We start from the raw sequence: 21,850 nt of genomic DNA on the forward strand, positions 1-21,850 counted from the left end.
AAATAATATCCAAATTTTGTGAACTTTCTTGAGTGTTAATTTCGCGAAGATTTGTTTTAATCAATTCGGCACGTGTTTCGCCTGTATATTCGTGGCATCCTCAGGAGATGTTAACTCGCCCAATTCTGGCGTGAGACTCATCTCATCTCGCAGTACACACGCACTATTTTTTTATTGTTTTTAAATAATTTCGGGTTGTCATTAGAGCAATTTTTTGTCGATCAAGTAACATCTTATTTATTTTAACAGGACTAAATTCTCTCAACTGTGAAAGCCATTCTAAGCTGTTTGCAGGAAGGGTGTCGATAAATAATATAATATGTCAATGTGGATGAATAATCTCTAAATATCGGATAGTCATGTTAACATGTAAAATAAAAAACAGAAAACTGTAAATACTTACGTAAGCCCCTAAGGAAGTAATTCCAATATGTTTTGAAGTCATCAGGTGCTCCGCATATAGGGAACAACTTGCAGAGATGATAATGTGACACCGCTGCGTCTCTGGGGTCCCTCGCCACGTATATAACTTTACCTACCAGGAAAAATGTGAAATTTATACTAAATACATCAATTTAAAATATTTTCAATGAGTTATGTTGAATATCTAAATAAAATACTCCTTAAATATTAAAGATAGGCTAATATAAAGTAGCATACATATAGAGAATTATATACCAATAAAATTGAAGTTAGAAGACAAGATTTCCCCCCGATCTCGTAGCGGATTCATTATGGACTCGTACAGCAAACTACGAGAATTGGCTAGGGACAATAATTGGTTGTGAAATATGTTGTTTTCAGTATCTAGGATATCCCCATAGGAAGGCTACACATTTATCTTTTAGCAATTAATAACATATTGTAATGACCCTGCGGAGTAAACATTATAGGGACGTCCCAACCCATGGGTCTCGTAAGATGCGACTAATCTTCGTTCGTTTCATTAGTCTACTTAATCTATTGCCTATCATATATTAATGATTTCAATGTTCTATCATTGTTACTCGTTTAATATAGGCGGTAGTTGTACCACATAATATCAGAACAAAACACAAATTCTGTTCCAATAGCAATGTGTAGTGTAAGATATTGTGTAATGTGGTAATCAATATTTAAATAAATAATTTACCTTTATCAAGCAATGATGGTGGTAACAGAGATAGAGGCAGGTGCGTCTTCATAAACCGAGGCGATGGAGTCGATGAGAATCTAGCTGCACTTGGAAAGTTCAGCGCGTCTATGATCTCCTGATTCTCTGGGCTATCTCTGTTTTGTTCCTGCATAGTCCTCAGCGTTTCAGGGTGGATGAGTATTGAGTATCTGTAGCAGAAGCATTATTGTGAGTTGTCACCAGTAGGAATACTCATACTGCAACAGCTGGCCATAGAAAACAATGATTTCATAGAAATAAACCAATAGTTCATGAAATAATTTAAATTGTAGAGCGATGGAAACTTAAATAATAATAATATTGACACAATTTTTAAACAAATTATCTGGCCCCAAGTTAAGCATATATATAGCCTGTGTTATGGGTTACAAGACAATGATATATTTAATACAATATACTTACTTAAACATACATATATTCATTTAAACATCCATTACTCGGAAACAAACATCCATATTCATCATATAAATGCTTGCACCTACCGGGATTCATAATAATCATAATAATAATAGTAATAATAGGGATAATGAAATAATGATTGAAATGTTGACAATCTATTTCAACAGGATTCACAAAAATTCTCGCAACCAAGTACAGAAATAAAACAGAAACAATTTTTATGCTTAATATTATATTACATCTCTGGAGAAAATTTATCTGTTTTGTTTTATATTAAATACCTGCAGGTATAACATAAAATACACATACTACTTGTCAAATGAATAAACTCAAGAAGCAAATTTTGGTAGCAAGCCCTTCAACTAATGTCCATTTTATTCTAGTAGGAAGCCCTTGCGAAGAAGAATTTTTAGAAAACGATCATTCTGATATCACTATACCTGCCTAATCACAATTGACAAGATGTAGCAAAAAAAATCATTATATTTGCATGTTTTGATTGCGTCTAACATTCAACGCTGGTCAAGAAGCTATATAAGCACAGATCCTTTTAAACCATAGTATAAAAGGCGCTCTGCGCTTGATCTTCTGATCTCATATTTAAATAATAGTATTGAGAGGGTCGATGTGACAGGAGATCTCCTGGGACTCCTCTCGGTATGGGGGAGGTACCACAAGGGTCTATTCTTAGACCGTTCCTCTTCCTAATTTATATAAATGATCTACCTAAGAGATGACACTTCACTTATATTCAAAGTAAAAAGAAGGCAAGTTTTATATGACGAAGTAAACAATGCTCTATTTGACATCGTGTACTGGGTTAGCGCCGATAACTTATTGTTAAATAGTCATAAAAATAAATTTATTAGACTAGCAGACCCGGCAGACTTCCTACTGCCCCAATCGATAAATAAAAGACCTAAACTTTAGTATAAAATAAACTTAAAACAAACAAAAGGAATCCTTTTTTAAGTGTTACCCGTGTTTGTTAAATAGTCATAAAAAGAAATATATTAGACTAGCAGACCCGGCAGACTCGCTACTGCCTCAATCGATAAATAAAACACCTAAACTTTAGTATAAAATAAACTTAAAACAAACAAAAGGAATCCTTTTTTAAGTGTTTACCCGTGTTTTAAGGAAATTTTTTTTTTACCTCCTTAGAAAGTTAGATATATTTAAAAATTCTAATTAGTTATTCATTTCAAACTATTATTTTTATTTGATTTCTGAACGACGGATCAAAGGAAAGTCAAAATTGTTCTTTTTATTTAATTTCGAGTATTTTCATATTTATTCAATTTTTTTAAACCTTCTCTGGACTTCCACAAATAATTCAAGACCAAAATTAGCCAAATCGGTCTAGCCGTTCTCGAGTTTTAGCGAGACTAACGAACAGCAATTCATTTTTATATACATATATAGATTTACTGCGCCAAATGTCAAAAAAGTATATGCAAATATTTTATTAAACGGAGGGATGGTAAAAGCGGTGGAATCTGCTATATTTCTTGGCATTACTCTTGATTCCAAATAACAATGGGGCCCCCATATTGAAGGATTGGCGAATAGGTTTAGTTATGCAGCATACGCGGTTAAAAAAATTAGACAGTTAACTGACATAGATACTGCGCGACTATTTACGGCCGTTCCCTATATACAATCTACAGATAGAGATAAATTACTACGTTCTACTGTCAGTAATTAGCTGTCAATAATCTGTGTGTCCCAATATACCCGATAAGTCATTCTTATCGCCTTATATTGGAACGCGTGTTGCAATTTCCATACAAACTTCTATCGCTGGTAAGCTATACGTCCTCCCATTGACAGACAGCGCCAGCGTGTACGGAAACTTATCGACGGTAACCCACCTTGGGTTACCGTCGATAAGTTTATTGGGACAGAAAAGTCAACGATAGTTACGATTTTTATCTCAAGTAAGTCACAACCGGAGATAGACTGAATATTGGGAACGGCTGTTAGTAGTATATTTTAGTACTTTTCATAGTATTATGTCATATTATGTATATGGTATATTGTTATGGGGCAGTGCAGCCGATATTAATACTATCTTTGCGTGGCAGAAGAGGGCTTTCGCGCTATTTATAACCTAGGTCCCAAAGAATCATTAAGAGAAAAATTTAAAGAAATAAACAATTTGCCTTTCGCATCTTAATATATTCCTGATAATGTTCTATATCTTCATAAGCACATTAAGGAATTTGCTAGAAACTGTGACAATCATAATTATAACACGAGGAACAAACAAACTTGTTATGCCTACTACTCCATACAGTTAGGTCGTGTTAGTAAGTCTTTTATTGGGCGATGGATATGCTTTTACAATATGATCCCAGTACAAAATAAAAGTGGTACGAAATTTAAAAGAACTGTTAATAAACCTTTGTGCGTTATTATAACATAAACGGTTTTCTTCATGATACCACAGACTGGGAATGAAGCGAACACCCTCAGGCTCGTTATTTATAAATGTTTATTGTACGATATCACATTGTAATCCATATTTTTTAAAAAAAGCCCACTGACTTTCTTACGCCCGTGCTACTCAGCAGGTTCGGTAGTCTTTTTTGAAAAGTGGTAGTTTTGACTTTCTTTTAGTGATTTTGAATAAAAATATTTGAATTTGAATTAAATCTAGGATTTAGAAAGCCTTTGCATTCTAAAATACTCACTCAAGAAATGGAAATCTGGTAGATAGTGTGATATTTTTTGCAGTTTCAAAGTCCAAGTTATTCTGCAACAGCCACACCAATTCTTGGGTCCATGTTGTACCTGTATGTAAATGAATAGTTAAGGCGCTATAGTCCTAAAAAGTAACATTTTTAAAAATCTACTTAAAATACTTCTACAAATACTACGGTTCCAATTTTTTGATATGTTTATCTTCATTTCTTTATCTAAATTGTCGCTGTTTCGAAAACACGATTACGAAAAAAAATCTCGATGGATTTATTTTTTGAAAAATAGTCTTTTTTATTTGAATTGTTTATATTATCATGTAACTATGATAGCTTTAAACACAAAACTTATTTTATTCGATAGTTTATTAGTATTTATAAGTTTTCACTGTGGGATTTATCAATACCCTTTATGAATTATTTTATATTAATTTTTTTCGTAATAAACCAAACGGGACGCCTTGGTTGTATGCTTAGCAATCGGTTCCAGCCATATTTTTTGAAATGATTGCATCCGTAGAAATGTTTCCATTGAAAAATCCATCTTAAATTTCACCTATAATCTAAAATTCGTTATCAACATCCCCGCGAATCTTGAAAACAATATCTATACTCCTGAATTCAAAATATTCAGCGGCGGCCATATTGTATTTCAAAAATGGTACGATATTCCTTCTCTATTACCCTGGGAACCTTGGAAACAAAATCTATATTGTTACAATTATAATTACCTATAATATTATATATTTTATAACAATATAATTCTCTTTTCTTCCTTACTTTTCTATTTCACCATCACTCTTTATATGATGACCTAAAGTGAAAGATTATTTGAATGATAAAGATAGTTGGAATTAATGTTCTAAATTTTGTTAATGAATATTGTTATACTCATTTGAATGCTATTGTAACTTTTGTACTTCATCCTGAGTTGCACTAAATAACTTATAAAGTTTTACAGTGAATAAAGATTTTTTTGACTTTGACTTAAACTAACATTTCATAATTTCCTCACAAAAAGCTTCTTTCCATTTCTACAATCTCTGACAACGTATCCGCAAAATCAACAGTCTAGCCATGTACGAGATTGGCTGAAACCATTGACATTTTAATATAAGTACGTATAAGCTATTATTTTAATATTACAAAGACATACTTCCATTTATATTTACGAGAAAAGAAACACAAATGCTCAAACCTGATCGAGGATATGTAACAACGAAGATGTCATCGTTTCGTATTGTCAAATTGTAGATGTCGCTCGCCTGTTCTCGATACTTCTGTGGAAAGAAATATCCTTTCGGACCGACGCGAACAAATCCGGTCTTCTCACCTGCAGTAATTATTATAAATTTATGGATATTCTTAAGAAAACTTAAATTTATTATTTTTAAATAACATCTCAAACGAGACTAAAATGTGTTGTTATTGTTACAACTAAGAAACTATCATATTGTGCTACATTGATGACATGATTATGGTTTTTGCTAAACAAACATCTAATGAACGCTAGCCTGATGCTAGCGAATAATTGCATAATATAACAAGCTCCTAAAGACATATATATATTAAACAAAAACTAAGATAGGATAGAGCAGTAAGCACAAACATATAATCAAGTCTGTCTCACGGGAGTTGAAAAGATTAAGAAGGACTTTGGTTAGCTAATCTCCCGGTCCATAATTGTCTTGCTTCTTCAACTTGCAACCTGTCATTCATGCTCCGTTATATTTAGTACTTCCCGGATCGCGGAATATACGCCTAGGTCGACGACCTTCCCCAACACATTCAACATTAGGTCCGTAGATTTGTGCAAGAAATCCAACCATACTCTATGACCAAATCACCCCAACATTTTCATTTCAGTAGTAATGGGTACTAATTCATTTTGATTTATTTGGTCAATTGATTAATGTAATGTATTAATTATTAGAGAAAACGTAAGCGCAATTAACAACAGAGAGAGAGGCACTGCGTTAATAAGTATCCATCCGTATTATGTGGTTATAATAAGCAGGATGTGTATTTTACTATCAATCGTCTTTTTTACTTTTACTCATAATAAATGCGGTTATTCCCAATAAAAAAACCTTAAAATTAAATACTTTAAAGTTCTGGTTTCATTGTTTCTCTCCCGTAGTTACAATTAGATAATGCGGGAAAAAAAAGACACTCACCAGTATAATGTTCCATTAACTCCTTAGCAAGCTCGTCATCAACACTCTTCACCTCGTATGGGAACGTGAGGTCCTCCATCTTTCACCATCGAACACTTTCTGACCGCCTGGCTTGAGATTTTTTTTTTGAGAAAACTAAATACAGTCAGCATCAGAATTTGCAGTATAATTATTGTAGTGGGGCTTTCGATTATTTATATACTCTCAACAATTTTTTTGCATAGTTACTGATATTTCTGTGACCAATGTAATATTTTTGATCATATATTTTGGCTTTTGTTTTTTCTGTTTTTGGGAAAATCTTAAAAAATTACTTTTAATTATGAGTTTAATCAACACTTGTTTTAAAAAATTATAAATTAAAGCTAATAATCATATACATATACCTACACTATTTAATAAACTTAATATTATATAATAATATTCCTCCGTGTATTCGAATCAAAAATAATATATTTACATTATTTAAAAAAAATTAATTTAAACTTAATTTTCAAACATTAACATAATTTGGTATGTTATGTAACTAAATATATGAATGTCTTTAATATATTTAGTTGCGTAGGGATATTATTATTATTATTATCTACAAAATATTTTTACACTATCACCAAGTCGTAAACTGGTTATGTTCAGAAGAAGCACCAGGATACTCAATAATTGCTCTTTCAAAATGATTAAACAAAATACAAATATAACTACTAAATGCGAAACAACAATGATATTTAGTTAGGGTCAAATTAAAACAAATTCATAAAAATATTTTAGAAAAAGCCTTTCATCATTATCATCATCAGCCTTAAGACGTCCACTGCTGGATAAAGGCCTTCCCCAAAGATCTCCATGGCGATCGGTCCAGGGCTGCCCATATTCACCATATTCCGGCGATCTTGACCAGATCGTCGGTCCATCTTGTGGGGGACCTACAAACACTGCGTCTACCGTTCACTGAAAAAGCCTTAATTAAAAGTCGATTTAATGTTTAAACATTAAATAAGTAACATGAATTAAGTTCATAAATACCTATATGTTATAATAATCTTATAATATCAAAACAATAATTAAACATTGTATCTGTTCGTGACTGTACACGTTTGCGAACTTATCTGTGCAAATTCATGGGAGTAATGAACTTTTGATACGCGATCCACACCACGGTCTAAAGAAAGTTGACCTACTTTACATGAAACTAAGTTTAATATCATAACAGTATAATTTCGCTAATTAAGTCAACTTAAAGGAAATAGTTTCGTTTTTATGGAAATAGTTCCTGTTTATGATGAGGCCAGCGAAAGTTGAAGGATTTGTTGACTTGTTGTTAGTTACCTTGACCTATTTCAATTGAAATTACTATATATGTTTATCTTTATATATGTATATATAATTCTTCTGTACGTGTGTTGACAGTGAACTCCTCGTAAACGGAACATCAGACATCCAGATGGTGAATATTATCTTTAAATTGAAGCGTGCGGTGATATAGTGGAATTTAGTTTTTTTTTATGAAAATAAGGGACGAGATGAGCAGGACGTTCAGCTGATGGTAATTGATAAGCCCTGCCCATTACAATGCAGTGCCGCTCAGGATTACTGAAAAGCCCAAAAATTCTGAGCGGCACTACAACTGCGCTCGTCACCTTGAGACATAAGTTGTTTAGTCTCATTTGCCCAGTAATCTCACTAGCTACGGCGCCCTTCAGACCGAAATACAGTAATGCTTACATATTACGGCTTCACGGCAGAAATAGGCGCCATTGTGGTACCCATAATCTAGCCGGCATCCGGTGTAAAGGAGCCTCCCCCTGGTAAGTCCCACTTAGTGGCAGGGATCAAGTCAGATAGCTGTACGGAACGGTCCCTGTGATAATAGTGCAGGAGACACTTATAGTATTAGAGCTATCTATCTGTAAGCAACGCGAAATTATTGATTTAGCTGTTCATAGATTGCTGGATTGCTCACTCGTTCTGATTCTGGGACTGTGTAGCGCTAGAATTTGAATTAATAATAATAAAAATAGTTTAATTAGCAGCAAACTAATATAATTGTATTGTCGACGCATACATATAGTCAACCGTGTTACATTTAATTATACTATTGTCTATTATATCGAGCCATACACCATAACCAATCAAAATTACTTCGTCACCTACTGACAGAGTAGGTCATCATACTAACTTCATCTTTCATCATACAACATTCATTCACTATTCTACTTCAACTACTCAAAGTCTTGACGAAGAAACTATAATTGTAATCCAGTTAAGACAGACAAATATACATATTTGAGAAGATAAAAAGATACATATCCAATCCTTCTTTTGTTCATCGCGAAGTGGCGTGACAGGACTACAATATAGTTTCTTGAATGTATTCAAATTCAAATTCAAATATTTTTATTCAAAATAGGATTTATAATCACTTATTGAACGTCAAAATCTACCACCCATTCAAAAGAGACTGCCTCAGACCTGAGAAGAATTGGCGCAAGAAACTCAGCGGGCTTTTTTTTTTATATAAAATATGGATTACAATGTAATATCGTACAATAAACATTTATTATTAAAGAGCCTGAGGGTGTTCGCTTTAATCCCAGTCTGTGGTGTCATTAAGAAAATCGTTTAAGCTATATTAACCTTTCCCACACAAACGTTTTAGTAGGCATAACAAGTTTATGTTTGTTCCTCGTGTTAACATTATGAATGTCAGTTTCTAGAAAATTCCTCAATGTGCTTATGAGCATACAAAACATTATCAAAAATGTACTGAGAAGCAACAGTCAAAATGTTTATTTCTTTAAATTTTTCTCTTAATGATTCTTTAGGACCTAGGTTATAAGTCGCGCGAATAGCCCTCTTCTGCAGCACAAAGATAGTATTAATATCGGCCACACTGCGCCATAACAATATACCATAGGACATAATACTATGAAAATATTAACTAAAGTATACTAATCTCGCCGTATCTATGTCAGTTAACCGTCTGATTTTCTTAACCGCATATGCTGCAGAACTAAGCCTATTCGCCAATCCTTCAATATGGGGTCATACATGCAATTTGGAATCAAGAGTAATGCCAAGAAATATAGCAGATTCCACTGGTTTTATCACCTCTCTGTTTAACAAAACACTTGCATCTACATTTTTGACATTTGGTACGGTAAATTTTATATATTTCGTTTTCTTGCTATTTAACAATAGGTTATTAGCGCTTAACCAGTATACGATGTTTGATAGCTTGGTTTCTTTTACTTTGAAAATCAGAGAAGTGTTGTCCGCAAACAATACCACCTTGTGTTTTTTTTCTACAAGGTAGTATGATGTAGTTTGTCACGTTTCGTTGCACGGTTTTTATTTGCATAAGCATATAAAGAGTCTGTTAGTATGGTTCGAGATATTCAATCATTATTATCCCAGAAAAGAGAGTCCATGATTTTTCCGGCCGAATGCTTGCCTTAAATTGCTTACTTCTTATGTTCTCTTCCAGGTAAAAGATTATATAATCGTGATGCAACAATGTTGGACTACACAAGCGAGAGTCACCTCTGGTTTTGGATGTTCTTGCACCATTCGATGCACCAACATGCAACTGTAAAATAAGATAGAGCATTTGAAATTAAAGTATCCTATAAATCTCGATTAACTTGTTCCGCACTGAAATTTTTTCAAGCACTGATACATCCCACACAGTTCCATTTTATCCATTTTCGACAACTCGCTCCGACATTTTGATAACAAAAGACTTCCGTTTATACTTAAAAATATATTTCTATATTTGTTTTTTTTTTTTTATCTAATCAATATTCCAGCTTTACCAGCCATTTATTTTTGGTTCCAAATGGTTTGCACCTAATTCTCACCATTTATTGAGCGCCCGTCGTATACTCGTCGTAGATTATGATGCTTCAAAAACAGTATTTTTTAAATGTCAAACTTTTTAAATAAAACGATTCATTAATTATTATTTATTATAACATCATGTCTACAATTTCTTAATTCTGTTATTCATTGTCGTCCGAGTCGGGAGGCGTGGGTTGAGATCCCGCCGACTCCACAGCGGAGTACTCCGACACGTTCTCCACGTCATGAATACCAATAATGTTCGTTTCAAATTCTCCGAACGATATTTGCTGTAATTTGAAAAAGACGCATTACAAAGTTATTTATTTATTTACGTCCAAAAATGACACTCTTTGAATGTGGAAAGTTTTGATACAGGAAAAGCTGAACGTAAAGGAAAAGACGTATCAAGGAACTCATAGCCATTCTAGGATGAAGTATAAACCTGGATGAAACAAGCAAATAATACTTTATAAATAATAATAATATTTGAGTTGATTGAATGAAAGGTAAATTGAGGTTTACGATTTATGGCGTATTAAAAAAACTACTGACTAGATCTCGTTCAAACCAATTTATATATTATATATTTTTTTAGTTTTATCAGTCTCTTATTTTAGAAGTTACAGGTACACATTTTACCACTTTGGTAGTGTTTCTCGCGCAAACTATTCAGTTTATGAAATGATATTAGAAACCTCAATATCATTTTTTAAACTGAATAGATTTTTGCCATTTGGCTACGGAACCCTAATAAAAAGGACGAAAAATTAACAATTTTTGGAAATTTTGCGTGCTTAACAGTAACTTAAATGTTGAAGTATTAATTGCAGAGTCTTGCATATAACTCATCTTAAAAAAATGGTCATATGTAATAAGGGTACAATAGACGTACGTAAGAACGAGTTTTAGTTCAAAAATTTTTTCCTCTGTAATAATATTGATATTATAATAAGTAGTGGCATATTGAATGTGATAAAAAAAGTCCAGAAAACAATAATGTGTAAGAATTATTGTCACCAAAATCAACCTTATTCAACTAATGATTTACATTATTTCAAATTATCTTTCTTGGAATAAAGGCCAAGCTTGTAGGTACTCCATGTTCTACTGATTTTAATTTTTCATGTATGTCATATTCGAGTGTACATGCATGGCAAATCCAGTTGATACTCAATCTTAGTTGTTATTTTTGAAAAGATTAACAAGTTCATCACATACACTGATAAAAAAGGGCACGAATATACTATTCCTTTTCTAGTGCCCTTTTTTAAATAAATAATAGTAATAAGAGAATTTGTATACAAATCTATTTCAAAAATAAGTTTAGCAGAAATAAAAATGTATGAAAATCTATATGTAACGTACCCTAGATATTATTTGTTGGGCTATCGTTGATTTTTTTCAATAACTGATGCTGGCTGGAGACAAATTCTATTTTTTTTAGTTCAAAAAGAATTTTATATCACTTATTGAAAGTCAAAAACTACAAATTACGTGACAAACAGTTTAAAATATAGGCTCTGTGCATTCTTTCAAAAATTCGTGTGTGCAAAATTTTACGTACAGAACAATTTTAACTCCCTTTTTTTATTTTCTATTTACATTTTCAAACAAATTACAATTTTGCACAAAATGTGAAGCCAAGATTCAGTATCAACGATTTGCAGTGTATTGTTCCATAAATGTACAATTTCAACAAGATATAGGTAATAGATAACTTATTAGCACAAACTGGAAAGTATATTCAGCCCTTACAAGTTCCGCTTTAGTTATATTATAGAATGTCTTTTAATAAGTTTTGAAGCGTAGGTGTTGTAATTCCTTCTCACAGATCCCAACGGTGACCATCATGTACCCGTATGTATACTCGTTTGAAGTCTGTATAAATACCTCTGGCAGGAATGATATATCATCTTCATGCATGGCCGCTCTATCTTCGAACGACAGCCCGTAAAGTATAGAAAGGAGGTACCAGCTCAGGTCAACTGGGAACTTCTCACCTGAGGAGGTTAGTAGAATGAGAGCTACTAATTTAATATTAAAAAAAATTGCTTACAGTACCAATGATTGTGTATCAGAAAGTTAGAAAAGAACAGAACACACTCAGAACCAGAAACATAGAAATATAAGTGAATCTATTACTACTGCAACCAATTTTTATTGACAAGTCGTAAATAGACAGCCACGCTTGACATTAGCTCCTTAATATTTTCAATATGAATACAAATCCACAACAGCTCAAGTGATTCTTTAGGATATATTGCTTACCTGACCAATGAGAATTCAGTACCTAAGGATACTATTCAGGGTCTAGGATTAAGAGCAGGGGCGTCCATTGGTTTTCTAGCAAGGTAGGCACTGTAGATCTAACTAGTCGTAGTTGAGCCTGGGGATTGCTTACCGTAGGTATTTAGGTAGATTTATGATTGAGGGTTCAATAGAAGTCTGGTTATATAATAACGGAACCAAGTTAGACTAAATTAACCTTAACACTATATTTATTTAGGTTCATAACGAGGAAGGCACTGCCTAATTGCCTATATGATATGCACGCCCCTGATTAAGAGTCTTCTGGGTTATAAGGTAGATTCACTCACCATATTGATTCAGCACCTCAATGAATTCCTCTCGGTCTATTTGAAGTTCTCCATTTCTACCGGACGTGGCAAAATAGCGGAAAGCATTCTTGATCTTCTTAAAACTATCGGGAAAGGCCGGTCGATGATTTAAGTAGAGCTTAACAAACTCTTCAAAGTCTATTTCTGTAGCTGGTGTCTGTTGATATACTTTGTATTTCGCTTCGACTAATAGATTTTCTACCTGCAAGATATTTCAAGCTAGTTATTTTAACTACGGCTTGAATTGTTACGTTAGTTGGTCAACTAGACAATTTGTATCATAGGTAACAAACTTTAAATAAAACTTTTTTAACTAAATTGGTAAAACGTAAAATAGCAGAAGGAAAAATAATTTTCAAGGATTTTTGTTTTGTTACACAAAAGACACACATTTCTTTTCTTTTAGTATGTTTGGTAAAAATAGCATACATGGGAAAGATGATCCTACACTTACATTATTATACACCTTGTTATATAAATGTCTAAACATTCAAGTACATCTCACGTTGCCGGCCTCTAAGAAGGCATTTCTCGTCAATGAAACTACAGTTACCTCGTATTCGGAAGGAAAATATCCTAAGGCTCGCATAAGATCTGGCAATGAATCTATTGGTATATAATCCTTGACACGCCTCATCGCCGGCGAGAATGTCCCCTGGCATAGTATCTGAATGTAGTAGAACAGATCTCGTATCTCGTGGAACAGCCAGCCCGGACGACCATTCTCTATCAAGCAGTAGTATGGATCCAAATCTCCGCCGCCCTGCTTCGTGGTGTTCTCAACAGACCTGATCGTAACACATAGAGACAAATATCGTAACAAAAGTCACCAAATGGGAGCCAATAGGAGATCCAGACTATTTTAAATACTATAAGGTAGGTACAAGCTTCCTTTTTACCCCGAACTTCATTTGTGTCGGTGTCAATGCTGGTATCAATGCTTTTTATAGACATAATTCGTACTTAACTTTTAACAAAACCATGGAATTAGTAGCACAGTTATGGTTGCCAGCCTTTTAGGTGTGTGTATCCACGTTTTTGCTCGAAGACGTAGTGTTGGTAGGCTCCCCACAAGATGTACCGATGATCTGGTCAAGATCTGGCAATAGTTTGGATGAGGTGAGCGCAGGACCAATCGTCGTGAAGATCTTTGGCCTCCCCTTTGACCAGCAGTGGACTTATTCCGGCTATAATGTTGATAATGATGATCATGCGCGTTTTTTGAAGGTCTTTCAATGCTTTGATAATTTATAGACTTCTATGAATGACCAACGCTAACGCAACGTTGCTAACTGCGCTGTGAATAGATGCAGCACACCCAATGATAAGGATGATAATTTAGTTTCGTGCGGCGTATGTGGCAAAAGTCGAGTTCCATGCCACTTATGAGTTTCTTAAATTTGATATCATTTCGAGCTCAACTGTTCTGAAGAGGCTTTGATATATGTAGATGTGTATCAGTGCTTTATAATTATCAGCTCAACATAATAATATATCAATAATTTGATTACTTTCGCTGCCCCGATGCCAACTTTGAGATTGGAGGTCTGGAGGACCGAAGGACCAGTATTATTAATTTCTTTTTTTCATTTATTTCACAAAACTATTACTATTATAAACATAGCTATAAATTTTCATATATATTATAAACCTGTAATTAGCTGCCCATTGGTATAAACAGCTGTCTCTCTCCCCGACGGTGAAGAGGTTACCAGTATCCTCCCGAAAGCACATGTTGATGATCTAAACACAACAATATATTATCATGGTTTTTTGGTGTGTAGATTTTGATCAATTTTTTTTTGAAGAAGACACACTAGCATACGAGTCGCCTGATGTCAAGTGATCACCGCCACCTATACAACCGTATTACTCTCTTGCAGACGAGTCACAAGAGCGTTGCCTGTCCATCGAATGTACCATCGAAATACTTTTATAAAAGAAATATTATATCTAATTTGCGTGGCGGCCATATTGGAAACGGCGAGACCCTGATTTTTGCGTTTTTTACTCATGATTCTTAGCCAGAGCTGCAGTTGCCCGAAGCAAGGCAAACATGAAAACAAACCGATAATAGTCTTGCTCGCGGTAGTGAATTAGGATGGTTAAATCTAAAAAAGACCTCAGCTAATGATTAATCTTAATGTGTTAGAGGAATGTTAAGATCATAGTTGTCTGTACCAATTCGTAGCTACGAACAACCATTCACAAATCACCGTCAAGATCTTTCACAACACATCTGAACCAACACTAATTTGACAAACTATAGTATTTATTATAAGTATCCAAATATCTTTATTCAAAATAGTACATAAAATCACTTATTGAAAGTCAAGAACCACCACATGAAATTAATACCCCAGACCTAAGAAGAACGGGCGCAAGAATTTTGACGGGCTTATTTTTTTAAATACAATTTCGATAAAATTTATAATTTGAATTTGTGGTCGTTCCATTTACGATCTGTCATCTGATAATTATTAATTTTTGATATAGTACCTAACCAGTAACCTATAACACACATAAACGTTAACAATTCTTTTCATATTCTTAATACTTTTTTTTTGAACATTTTCTGGGACCATGTTGTAATTATATAATATCATAGAATCGCCCCACATATTACGCCTATAACTCGACTTAGCCGAGTAATACGTATAATAAGTTTATGTTTGTTTCAGGTACATTACGGTTATGACAGTTTATAGAAAATTCATTTTATTTTATGGAAGGAGGACATACGAGGGTACGGGTCACCTGGTGTTAAGTGATCACCGCCACCCACATTCTCTTGCAAGAGCAGAGGAATCACAAGAGCGTTGCCGGCCTTTAAGGAAGGTGTACGCGCTTTTTTTGGAGGTACCCCTGTCGTATCGTCCCGGAAACAACGCACAAGGAAGCTCATTGCACAGCTTCGTAGTACGAGGAAGAAAGCTTCTTGAAAACCGCACTGTGGAGGACCGCCACACATCCAGATGGTGGGGATGATATCCTAACTTATGGCGTGTCGTGCGAAGGTGGAATTCGGCGGCAGGAATCGGCGGAGGTTAAACAGCTCTTCGGTACACTCCCCGTGATAAATGCGGTAGAAGATAATATATTGAGAGGATACAGTTAAAATGTTTACTTCTTTAAATTCTCTCTCAATAATTCTTTGGGTTCCTGGTGCTAACATGATGACTATAGCAGCTTCTAGAATATTCGTTTGTATCGATGTATATGCACACATTATATGATCAAGAATATATTGAGAGACAATAGGAAGTAAGAAATATTTTTCTTCAAGTCATCTAATCCTCCTCGAAACGCCTCCGAAACGGCTTGACCGATTCTCATGAAATTTTGAGTGCATATTGGGTAGGTCTGAGAATTAGACAACATCTATTTTTCATCCCCCTAAATGTTAAGGGTGGTCACGAAATTTTATTTTCAACTTTTTTTTTATTTGTTTGATTATGAGTCAGCATTAAAAAATACATACAACTTCAAATTTTCACCCATCTACGATCAACAGTTACTTTTGTATCGCGATTTTAATATCGGCAATACAACGTTTGCTGGGTCAGCTAGTATATATATATAAAACATGCAATAACATACCCGAATAGGATGCCCTAGTAGTGCCACATGTTTCCAAGGGTTTCCATCTAAAGGCATTTTCTGCATTCCAATAATATTTTTGGTAGCAAATAGCAGATACTGCAAATTTCCATGTGGGTTTTTCCTGTTGATCAATTGTATTTTAGACACAGGGTGTTCATAGCGCGGTCCCAGTACCGTAGCCAATGTCATGGTGGTATCAAAGTTTATGATCTTGTACTTAAACTGTAAAAAAAAACAAAATTATTGTTTCTTTAAATTAATATATTACCCGTGAAAATTTATAAATAAAATATTAGATGAGATTTTTTTATGAAAATAAGGGATGAGACGAGCAGGGCGTTCAGTTGATAGTAATTGATACGCCCTTTCCATTACAATGCAGAGCCGCTCAGGATTCTTGAAAAACCTTGAGACATAAGATGTTAAGTCTCATTTGCCCAGTAATTTCACTAGCTACGGCACCCTTCAGACCGAAACACAGTAATGTTTACATATTACTGCTTCACGGCAGAAATAGGCACCGTTGTGGTACCCACAATCTAGCCGGCATCCTGTGCAAAGGAGCCCCCCACTGGTAACATGTCCTCTAATAATTTTTCTTATCTATTCAATAAAGAACCAAACTTAGTTTTATAACACAAAATGTACTTTTAATTAAATTAAACGTGGCTAAAATTACGTTGGCATAATAATTTCTTATAATTTCTTCGGCTTTATAGCCTTTAAATATAAATTAATCACGGTTGAATCAAATGTTACAAATTGTGCATTAAAAATAAAGATATAATAAATAATTCTACGGGTTTTACAAAAATAAAATCACTATTTTGTTTATAGTTATTTATTCATTTAAAACAATATTATACTACAGTATGATAATTAGATACTAATTTTTTTACAGTATGTTTAGTTATTCTTACCTCATCATTGGCAACTAAAATCATTGGTAGATCCGTTCGACAAGACTCCGGATCGATGTCGGACGGCGTTGGCCAAGGTAATCCAGCCAAAGGTATAGCGCTCTGGTCTATCCTGTCCAAACTATAGATCTCCAAATACTCGTCAGAGCTTTGGCTTACATCGTATTCAACCATCATTCTGTCGGCCCCCAAAGAAATGAGTTTGTAGTCACCATTTTCATTCTTTTGCGGAAGGAAAAAAACAGCTGTTATGTCCTTATAGTGCGCCCTGTGTTTTCCAATAAAAATCCATGTCATTATGCTGCAATCGTATTTGTAGACGCAAACTGTATATCCCACGTCCTAAAATTATAATTTATCTGTTAAAACAATTCGTACCTTATCACCAAGTTCTTTTAAAATGTTTAACTAAAATAAATCCACTGAGTTCTATAGCCAAACTATATTCAAAAACCTTATTATGATTTTAAATATAATTATATATTTAAGAAACTTTTCCTCCGTAATCTATAACAAATGTAGAGCTATTAGCAATGTTTCTAAATCCACTCCCATACAATTTGCAAATTGCTACTCAAAGCCTTATAGCTTTTATAACATCAGATTAATTAGTAATTATTACCGCAGATTCGATAGCAAAACTAGCAATAAAAACAACATAAATAGCCCATAAATAAACACATTTAAGTACCGCCTCACTTATACTTATTGCTGTAACTTGTGTATTCCTTACAGGAACGACATACTAGTGTTTGGAAACGTCAATCATGGACGCAGTGCGATGACAAAGGCGTCGATTGCCTTACTCAGATCATACTGCACTTTTCGTCAATTATATCCATATTAAAATGAAAGAGACTTAAAACACGTCAAGAATGACTCTTCGCGTCTCAGTACATAATCTTTGATCTAACTACTGATTTCTTCATTAGTTATGAAGACAGTGACAACAGCACACTATAAGGGATCAGGTATTAAGACGCTTCTTCGAATACGGAACTAAGAAGCGGTGAATTTTAAAGAAGAACATCAAATTTGATTCTAACCTTACACCTCGGTCTATCTATATAACAATGAATTGCTGTTCGTTAGTCTCGCTAAAAATCGAGAACGGCTGGACCGATTTGGCTAATTTTGGTTTTGAATTATTCGTGGAAGTCCAGAGAAGGTTTAAAAGGTGAATAAATATGAAAATGCTCGGAATTAAATAAAATCAACAATTTTGCTTTTCCTTTGATATGTCCCCCGTCGTTCAGAAATCAATTTAAAGAAAAGTTTAAAATGAATAACTTACTAGAATTTATATCTTTCTAACTTTCTTAGGAGGTAAAAATAAAGTTAATTTTATATACAGAACAACGTCTGTCGGGTCAGCTAGTTATAAATAAAATCAATAAGGAAAATAAACATTTTGGATTTGACCTATAGTTTCCAAAATATCCAGTTGTTTAGCTAGTTCCTATAACGAAAGTATTTAAGATACGAAGTTCGCGATTATACATTTTGTCTTTTTCTTTTACCTTATTCCCAAATTCACTTGACATTTGCAGCTACGATCATCGTCGCTTTATATTATAGTTATGTCTATGGTTCCGATACGAAATCCGACCGCACTATTCGGATCCGAAATACTTTGGTAAGATTTAATTATAGTTCGTCGTTGTTTCGTTTCGGACCGAAACTTCGGCACCACTCCTAGCGGCGCGCGATGTTATAACATCACTCGATCATTTCGCGCCGTGTGAAATGTTTTAGTTCTTTGGACACCTATAATGATATTTTCCTAGAAAAAGAGGGAGACAAAAGAGAAGATGGAGCGATATTTTTACGCAAAGAGTCGGACCGGACTGGATGAGAAGAGCGAGAGGTAGAGTGTATTGGAAATGTTTTGGGGAGGCCTTAGCCGTAGAGGCAACTACTTAATTTATTTATTATAGTTAATTTAGGTCTTATTTATATTAAATTTATAGTTATTCTAATATCTAACTTGATTTTAAGTAATTTTTCTAAAAAAATGGAAAGTAGTACAAAATAAAGGCTATTTTATTTTATTTTATTTATTTATTTAGTGATATTCTCCATTGAACTAGGCACAGCTACACAACCTAAGAATAATATTGCAAATAGAATACTTACAGAAAATGCCAATGTGAGCGAATCATAGCTAAAGTTAATTTCTGTGATCGCATTACTCGTGTCCTTAAACGGCTTTTTGGTTAGAATGTCAACGGTTGTCGGATCCAGAAATATTAATCCTCCCGTGTTGAAGCCACACGCCAAATGTAAACCTTAAAATTGTTATATTCTGTTATACCTATGTGAATATATATAAAACAGGCGCATATGACGTCGAGTTGCGGAAACCGCACGTGTGTGTGTGTATATATTGTAAATAATTAATTAATTGAAGTATCTAGCTTACAATTACTTTATATACATGTATTTAGTTACAGGTTATTTATTTATTCAAGAACAAAACAGTCTTTTACAATAGTAAGGTTACAAATATACATAAACTAGAAGATAAAACAGTTCCATAAATTAAATACTAATATTTTTTTACTTTACAATGGACAATAATGAAAAAATCAACAAAAATATTTTAAAACAAAAGTGAAAATTACAAAATTACAACAAACAAAACGAAAATTTAAACAGTTATAAGAGTTTAGATAAGAACAGGACAGAATAACAATGATTTTTTTATTTAGAGTTAACAATTTTTACACTGAATATAATATCCCCTACTATTTTCTTATATTTATATATATTTAATGAAAATATATCAATTTCAGTAAGATGTAAACTGTAAAAACTACAGGAGCGCCTCACAAATGTATTTCCTGCATAATATTATTAACTTATAAATAAAATATTAAATTGACTATCTATACCCCTCTCCAAAATTCTATTTCGCTCCGGTTTTGCTGCGAAAAGTAACAAAAATAGGGTCACGAAAGGACCAATGTGGAATCTAGCAGCACTAACAAGTGGCAACTTCAGAGTGAACTAGAAGTTTGGCGAGGGTACTTTAATGTCGTATTGTGTATTTGCAACAGAATTCAAAGGAAGTGAGAGAGTTTTTAAGTCTTGTTTGTGTTTGTTACTTCATAAGTCCATCGTTCAGACTAATTTGGTTCTTTTATTTTTAACTAGCTGACCCGGCAAACGTTGTTTTGCCATATAAAGTATAATTCACGCGATAGTTTTATAAGTAATAAAATATTGCCTATATATATATTGTACATCATTTTGTTCTATTGTCAATAGTTTTTGCAGCGCACGCAAAAATAGGTTTTCGATTTTACACCTTGTGTTACAAAATAGCAATTTTATTACGGATCCCTAATTTTGAAAAAAAACATAGCCTTCCTCGATAAATGGACTACCCAACACTGAAAGAATCATTCAAATCGGACCAGTAGTACCAGAGATTAGCGCGTTCAAACAAACAAACACTGCAGCTTTATAATATTATTTGAAATCTATCTCAGCACGAGTAGGTAATAATAATCTATGAGTAATTATGTATTCTTCTGATTTTTTTTGTAAACAAAACAAGTATACTGGCAATATCATTTGGTGGTCTACAACTCATGAATCACAATCTATTAAGCCGTACACTTTTATGCCATAAAAAATATACATGCATACCCGATGGTGAATATTTAAGACAGGTGACAGATATGGCCGGGTAAGCAACCTCGGTATTACATCGAATGGAGTCGTCGTCAGGTGGTGTCACTACTTTAAACGTATCTCGGAGGTCTACTCTGCGAAACAGTTTGTGCTGCACAAAATTGTACAACTCCACCAAGCCGTCTGCATATCCAACACATACAAATGATCTGAGGACAGAAGGCTTTGATAAAGAAGGTGATATTAATGCTATGAATGAATTAAATTCTTCACATTATTATGGACCGTGTATAGCATTTGTTATTAGCAACGCAGAAGGCACGGAGGCATTAGATAATACTATTGTTATAAACAGCAATGCAAATGCATGCGTGAGATAATCTCGTTAAGTACCTACTCACTTGTCCGGATGTACGGTCAATGCAAGGGCATGCGAAATCTTGTTGTCAATCACTTGTCGGAGCTTCTCCGTCAAAAAGTCCACGTAACCGATGCCTTCATTATGTGTACCTGTTCGAAAATTGTATTACAAAATTAGATAGAGCTTCTTGTCTCGAATTGCCAGTTTTCCCTGTTTTCCCAAACCGATACGACTTAGGAACTTTGAAGCATAGATCATTCTTCCAACTTAAAGGACCGGCAACACATCTCTAATTTCTGGTTTTGATATCTCTGGGCTGGTGATATTCCCAGCAAGTCTCTTGACCGTTTGCCCCCACTTATTATATACAAAGAAAAAACCTTATTAGTTGTAGTTAGTATAATAATTTCGTCCACT

General features: G+C 33.9%; 3 protein-coding genes across 8 annotated transcripts in view; 1 reads left to right on the top strand and 2 right to left on the bottom strand.

Annotated features, from left to right (window-relative positions):
- Nucleotides 1-6,755, bottom strand: part of LOC126964636 (sulfotransferase 1C4-like) — a 31,906-nt gene extending 25,151 nt beyond the window's left edge. Inside the window, exons 1-5 of one of the 6 annotated variants that reach the window (XM_050807876.1) lie at nucleotides 6,453-6,670; nucleotides 5,474-5,608; nucleotides 4,270-4,369; nucleotides 1,133-1,323; nucleotides 404-535 (exon numbers count right to left, since the gene is read on the bottom strand). In XM_050807876.1, the coding sequence (XP_050663833.1) occupies nucleotides 404-535; nucleotides 1,133-1,323; nucleotides 4,270-4,369; nucleotides 5,474-5,608; nucleotides 6,453-6,531 (637 nt within the window). In that variant the 5' untranslated portion in view covers nucleotides 6,532-6,670. Of the gene's footprint in view, nucleotides 1-403; nucleotides 536-1,132; nucleotides 1,324-4,269; nucleotides 4,370-5,473; nucleotides 5,609-6,452 lie in introns of all 6 variants that reach the window. The other 5 variants (XM_050807866.1, XM_050807919.1, XM_050807884.1 and 2 more) reach the window with 5 other exon arrangements.
- The window catches only part of LOC126964668 (germinal-center associated nuclear protein), a 357,720-nt gene that overhangs the window by 147,730 nt on the left and 188,140 nt on the right, over nucleotides 1-21,850 (top strand). The gene's annotated exons all lie outside the window — the stretch shown is intronic.
- Nucleotides 10,400-18,970, bottom strand: LOC126964606 (cilia- and flagella-associated protein 251-like). The gene is made up of 8 exons (XM_050807801.1): nucleotides 18,954-18,970; nucleotides 17,434-17,775; nucleotides 16,511-16,735; nucleotides 14,562-14,653; nucleotides 13,464-13,698; nucleotides 12,890-13,112; nucleotides 12,183-12,292; nucleotides 10,400-10,579 (listed from the first exon to the last, which is right to left on the bottom strand). Exons 2-8 carry the CDS (start codon nucleotides 17,728-17,730, stop codon nucleotides 10,451-10,453), a joined length of 1,311 nt encoding a protein of 436 aa, XP_050663758.1. The 5' UTR covers nucleotides 17,731-17,775; nucleotides 18,954-18,970; the 3' UTR covers nucleotides 10,400-10,450.

Source organism: Leptidea sinapis, chromosome 1, assembly GCF_905404315.1.
Source record: "Leptidea sinapis chromosome 1, ilLepSina1.1, whole genome shotgun sequence".
Classification (NCBI taxonomy): Eukaryota; Metazoa; Arthropoda; class Insecta; order Lepidoptera; family Pieridae; genus Leptidea; species Leptidea sinapis.